The sequence below is a fragment of the Calidris pugnax genome, unplaced genomic scaffold (assembly GCF_001431845.1).
Source record: "Calidris pugnax isolate Ruff unplaced genomic scaffold, ASM143184v1 scaffold24, whole genome shotgun sequence".
Classification (NCBI taxonomy): domain Eukaryota; kingdom Metazoa; phylum Chordata; class Aves; order Charadriiformes; family Scolopacidae; genus Calidris; species Calidris pugnax.
The window spans coordinates 16,387,996-16,394,230 of NW_015090922.1; the positions used below are offsets into that span (position 1 = coordinate 16,387,996).

The 6,235-nt window shown below is 54.5% G+C and overlaps 1 protein-coding gene across 2 annotated transcripts in view; it reads left to right on the forward strand.

Annotated features, from left to right (window-relative positions):
- Positions 1-6,235, forward strand: part of SLC35B2 (solute carrier family 35 (adenosine 3'-phospho 5'-phosphosulfate transporter), member B2) — a 6,635-nt gene extending 400 nt beyond the window's left edge. The window contains exons 2-4 of one of the 2 annotated variants that reach the window (XM_014951120.1): positions 2,172-2,366; positions 2,657-2,817; positions 4,053-6,235. In XM_014951120.1, coding sequence (XP_014806606.1) covers positions 2,189-2,366; positions 2,657-2,817; positions 4,053-4,991 — 1,278 coding nt within the window. In that variant the 5' untranslated portion in view covers positions 2,172-2,188 and the 3' untranslated portion in view covers positions 4,992-6,235. The remainder of the gene's footprint in view (positions 1-2,171; positions 2,367-2,656; positions 2,818-4,052) is intronic. The other variant, XM_014951121.1, reaches the window with a different exon arrangement.

Consider the following 6,235-nt stretch of genomic DNA (forward strand, 5'->3'; position numbering starts at 1 on the left):
GGCGGGGGACAGTAGCCCGGTCTCGGCTCGGCTCGGCTCCCTGGGTGTTCCTCAGGCTCCAGACTAAGGCTCCTTTCATGGCTGCTTTGCCCTGCTCAGCACCCCCCTCCTTCCACTCTCTACCTGTAACACTGGCGTCCCTGTTCCTTAACCCACCCCCCCCCCTCCAGGCTGGTCGGGGGGAGGATGGCAGAGCCCGCTGCACTGAGTCAGCTTCTCGGGGGCCCGGGAATGGCTAGGGCAGGCATAGAGAGAGCCATTGTCCCTTCTCTTCACGGCGGCGGGGGGAGAGCAGAGCTGGTTCTCTTGCCGTGGGGAGAAGGAGGCGGGGGTGGTGTGTGTAAAAGCAGTTGCGCCCAACGGAGCCGGCTGGTTTTCCGAGCCTCTCGTCAAGTTGAAAGGGAGACGTGGCCCAGGAGTGTAGCAACCCGCCCCTGCGGCTTAGATCTGACTTCTGCAAAAGCAAATGGCTTTTTTTGCACCCTCTCCCCTGCTGCCGTGCACCAGGGTTGCTTCATAAGGGCAAACCTGGGAGTATATATGGGTGGCTTCAGCCCCAGGTGCCTGCACCGAGCCCTCTTCTTGCATCCTGCAGCACCCCTACAGCCTGTGATGATGCTCCTGCAGCAGGAGATATGACAGGGGTGGAGGTGTCAAACTGCCTTTTCTATGGGGAAGAGCCGGAGGGAGGATAGGAAGCATGCACAGAAACCCACCCCCAGCTGTTTGCACTTCTCCCTGGGCTGGGAATTTCTGGGTCCTTTAAGTCACAGAAGGGAGATTTCAGGGTGAAACACAGCCTCAGCTTAGGTCAGGTTGTTGGACTCTGGGGTCCTGGCTACAGCAACCAAGGATAAGAAAAGCCCCTCAGGCCTTTCCTGAGGGAACAAGAGTTTGGTGGGGAGAGCTTGTTGTTTATGAAATGGCAGGGGACTTTCTTGCCTTTAAAGGTCTAAGTTTGTAAGTTTCATGTGAAAGATACTAGAGGTCACAGCTATGTTGGGGCCAGGTGCACCTCACAGGGCCTAAATTCCTATTACTCAGTTGTTTTTTGGACGAGGGGGAATTAACATCTCTGTTCCTTTCTGTCAGAGAAGCCCAGAGCTTGCTTCTGGTGCAAGTTTATGTAGCCAGCCCCACCTGGCCCCCAAGACAATCCTGAGGCTTTTTCTACTGGAGAGACTGAGGCAGGGATGGAGGATGGACCAAGGAAACCTCCTACCCTGATGCAGGAAGCCACAGCTTGTTGTGCGAGGGGAGGATGAAGGTGGCCTTGGGTGTAGGAAGTCCTTGCCAGCTTGCTCGTTCTGTTGGTTTCCTGGTGCTCGTTCTTCATATGGCCCTTGGATATTACAGCTTTGCCTCTGTGAGGGAGGGGACAGCGGAGGGAAGAAGTCCTTCAGGGAGTGTTAAAGCTGTTTTATAGCTGGCTAGGTCACTGCCTTAGGTCTATAGCTGAAGAATATCAGCTCTACCTTATCAGATAGTGGTGGTAAAATCCTATCCAGTCTTAGGTCTATAGCTGAAGTTCCTTCCCAGCCTTGCTCTTCTTGGCTGCGTCTTGCCAAATGGGCGAGGCCTGGTAATTTCCTCTGAGCTGTGGGGAATGCCTTGGCATGCTCCTTCCCAGGGCTGCGTGGGGAGCTGGGGGAGGCTGGGGGCCTGAGCCCTCCTCGGCTCTCCTCCACTCAGCTGGTGCAGCTGGAGGGGGAAAGCTCTGCACCATTTGGTCTCAGGGGAAGGTCGCTCTGGCCACAGGCTGGAAACATGAGCTGCTATGTAGGAGTCACTTTTTAATTTCATTGACCTTTCCTTTTCCCACCCAGGAGCTATGCTAAAGTTTAACCTTAAAAGGTGAGGTGCTTGGTGCTTCTTGCATTTGGAGTAAGGACATTGTCAAAACCAGATGGTAACAACAGTGTTCAAACGTTCTCTCTGTTCCTGGAAGTCCAAGTTTCGAAGTCTACGTGTTCCTAGGGCAGAGCAAACACCCTTAACAGAAGAAAACATGAATGTTTGACATGTGCTTTTGAACTCCAGAGGGCTTTTCCCACTCCACATGCTGCCATCATTGCTGTCATGGGATCTGAGTGCTGCCTGCTGGTGGGGAGCAGGCGGGGTGGCACAGGTGTGCAGAGTGGAGCCCACAGCCTGCATTTCGTCTCTCTGCAGATTTTGCCTTCCCCTCATGCTGGCTTCCCTCCCTACCATGGCTACTGGTGAAGAGATCCCCGCTGCCCTGCAGGACTCTTGGGGGGACTTCTGGCTCTTCCGTTTCTTTATAAATGCTGCTGGCTACGCGAGTATTGTGGTGCCAGGATTCCTCCTCATCCAGTACTTCAAGAGAAGGAATTACCTGGAGACAGGTAAGGGCAGGAACTTCCCTTCCACATCCTGCCACCCTGTGAGCTCTCTGCACCCTTTTCAATGCTGCCTGGTCGTTTCCCTGACCTGCTTTGTCAGACCAAGAGTGATCTGCTCACAGAGCTGTATCCCAGAGATGTCTAGGTGCTACCCTGAAACAAATTTCTCTGAGGCCCCTGCACCAGCAGATGCAGAGGCTAGTAAGGAGGGAGGCTTCACCTCTCAAGGTAGCGCAGCTTGTGGTGTCCAAGCTGTGGTTAATTCTATCTCTGTGTTCTCCTACCCCCTTCAGGCCGAGGCATTTGCTTCCCTGTCATCAAATCATGTGTGTTTGGCTCTGAGGTGAAGTCTGTACACCAGGAGGATGGCTCCCTGCCACCCCGAGCAGAGCCCACCGAGTCTTCTACAGCCCGACAGGTCTTCAAGCTGGTCTTCTGTGCTACTGGTCTACAGGTAGGGGCCCTGTGCGTGTGTGTGTGGCTCTGGGAGCAGGAGGTGTGCAGTGGGTTTGTGGCTGTCAGTTCCTTGAAGACCAAGGATGCAGTCATGTCCTAGATCAGGGCAGGGTTAGAGGCCGGGATGCAGCCTCTCGACCAGGATAGTCCACCAGGGCTGCTGGGTCACTTCTAAGGGCTGTGGAGGTCATCCAGCCGTGAACAGGGAAAATTCTGTGATTCAGCAGATTGTTAGGGCTGCTCTTGTTCTGGCCCTCATCTCAGAAGAGCAGATAGTGTGAGCTTTCTTATCTCCCAGGCTCTCCTCTGGGTCACCTTCTGGGGCTCATGTGCCCTGCCTTGATGGATTAAATGCAAATACTGGAGACAAATACTGAATTCAGCTACAGATAAAGAGGACTTTTTAATCTTAGTTTCTCTAAGTTTTAGCTACAGCCAGAGCATGATTAGGAAGGGCAGCTTTTTGGGTCTATGTGGATAAAAATTAGAAATGGGGGCTTTGTGATAGAAAAACCCAGGTGTCCCACAGCCAATAGGAGACACCCACTCTCTGGCCTGTTATCCCAGGCCACATAGACATGCTGCAGGTCACCACCAGGTCCTTCAAGCTCTCTGTGCCTCAGTTTCTCAGGAGGGTATGTGGAGAAAGTCTGTGTTACTTCTGTGAGGGGGTTGGTATTGTGGCAGCAGAAGTAGTGGAGGTGACAGCCAGAACAGTGATCAACCCTGGAGGACAATTTAGTCTGTTGAGTTTGAAACTAGAATTTATTTGGATGGAAGAACAGGGCCTAGGGAGCTGGAAGTGAAAACCAATGTAGAGGCCACTGGGAAAACTGCCAGGACTTGCCGCAGGGAGCTGGCACTGAAACCAGCTGTGCATCCGTAACGTTCCCCGATCCTGTCCGTCTGGTTCAGCAGGCAGCTTGCAGCGTAACCGCACGCTGTGTGCCAGGATGTTTGCTTTGCTGGCCTCCCTCCCCTTGAAGAGGCTGTAAACCGAGCAGGTTTTTTGGGACGGGGTGTTCCTGGTTGTAACCACATGGGACAGTGGGTTCCCTCAGATGGGTAGAGCTGCGGGTGGCCCCATCTCCATCTCCTAGTGTCTGCCATGCAGAAGATGAAACTTCTGCCCCAATGCTGGGGCAAGGAAGGATCTCCTGGGGTCTGTTCTTCCCGTGGTTGCTTGCAGCTGCTCTTGCAGTTTCTAACTCTCCCTGTGCTCCTGCTTCACAGGCCTCCTACCTCACATGGGGTGTCCTCCAGGAGCGTGTAATGACAAGAACGTACGGTGCCACCGAAACAGACCCTGGTGAGAAGTTCAAGGACTCCCAGTTCCTAGTGTTCATGAACCGCATCCTGGCCTTCACGGTGGCTGGTCTGTACTGCGCCCTGACCAAGCAGCCGCGCCACGGGGCTCCTATGTACAAATACTCCTTTGCCTCCCTCTCCAACATCCTCAGCAGCTGGTGCCAGTATGAGGCACTCAAATACGTCAGCTTCCCTACTCAAGTGCTGGCCAAGGCCTCCAAAGTGATCCCAGTGATGATGATGGGCAAACTGGTGTCGCGCAAGAGTTATGAGTACTGGGAGTACCTGACTGCTGCCCTCATCTCCGTGGGGGTCAGCATGTTCCTGCTCTCCAGTGCTCCCAACAGGCACATGTCCACCGTCACCACTTTCTCAGGCGTAGTCCTCCTGGCCGGCTACATCATCTTCGACAGCTTCACCTCAAACTGGCAGGACGCCCTCTTCACCTACAAGATGTCTCCTGTGCAGATGATGTTTGGCGTCAACGTCTTCTCCTGCCTTTTCACGGTGGGCTCGCTCTTGGAGCAAGGTGCCTTGCTGGAGTCGTTACGCTTCATGGCCCGCCACTCAGAGTTCATGGCCCACGCCGTGCTGCTCTCCGTGTGCTCTGCCTGCGGCCAGCTCTTCATCTTCTACACCATCAACCAGTTTGGGGCAGCCGTCTTCACCATCATAATGACACTCCGCCAGGCCTTCGCCATCCTCCTCTCCTGCCTCATCTATGGGCACACGGTCACTGTCATGGGTGGGCTGGGCGTAGCCGTTGTCTTCGTGGCCCTCTTCCTCCGTGTCTATGCCCGCAGCCGCATGAAGAAGCGCAGTAAGAAGCTCCCGCCAGGAGACACCCCTATACAAAAGGTCTAAGGAACTAGAGCCGTGGCATTTAAGCCATGCCTGCTGCCCTGCCTCCACTTGGGACTACTTGCTTAATTTCTCAGAACCCACTGAGGAGCAGGGTGGGGTATGGATAGGCTGGACCAGTGACTCACTTTTCCACCTGCTTTTCCTGGGGAAGGGGCTGGAACAAGCCCAGGGAATGCTCTGGGCTGCTGCAGCTCCAAACCTTTCCGTTTGCCTTAACAGGACAAAGACTTCTAGCCAAGGCACGGGGCTGGGGGCTCGCATCCTGGGGAAAACCAGTGTGGGGCTGCTGGTACTCCTGCCCCACTTCTGTCTTGTGGCTTCTCTCCAAAGTCACTGATGAACGAGTGAGCCCTTTTCCCTGGCACCGTCTTGCCTCTGGCTAACGCTCCTCCATTTCTGTCACTACTACAGAGCTCAGCAGGAAGAAGGGTCAAGCAAAACACTAGTTTTCTTTTTGAAGCACCTCCATATGAGGTAAGTCCCAAGCTGAGCCTGTCCCAAGGCAGGGGAGCTCTCAGCCCCCGTCCCAGGTGGTGCTCCAGGTAGGACAGGCAGAGCTAAGGGGAGGACTCCCAGCCTGTCCTACCCCAGGCCTGGGATCTGCTCCGGGAGGGTGCTCTGCAGTGAAAGCCAGGACCTCCAAGCTCATTTTTTATCAGTTCCTTGCCCCTGCTCTGAGACACTTTTCTTCACTCCCTTCAGCCCAGGCTGATTTTTATGCAGAGACTGAAGCTGGCCAGTACGGTTCCCAAGGCTTGCTGAGCTGTTTTAGTTTGCTTTTTGGTTACATACGCTGCTGTCAGGGGGCGAAGGCTGCGCTGCCCGCAAGCCCCAGCATCGCCTCGGGGGTGTCTCAATGCTGGTTTCTGGGCTTTGTAGTTGCCATTCAGAGAAGCACAAATAGCCCCTCTTCTTCCTGCCTGCTGGAGGCCCTGGCCACAGCTTTCCTGGGGCCTGGCCAGAGCCCCACTGTGCCTGGAGGGCTAAGAGATGGGGCAGAGCCCGCTTGCAGTGCCTTGTTCCCTGCTCCACGGGCAGCAGGGGATGGAGCGAGTGGGCACCTGCTCCCCAGGCAGCAGGAGATGGAGCAGTGAAAGCTGCTCTTCCCCAGGAACCTGGCTTTTACTGGGTAACCCTTTTCTCCTCAACACAACCTGACTGACAAGCCAGCAGGTTTTGGTACTTTTGAAAGGCAACTTTTTTTCTCTTTGTTTTATTAAATTAAAAATATGCTGCATATAGTG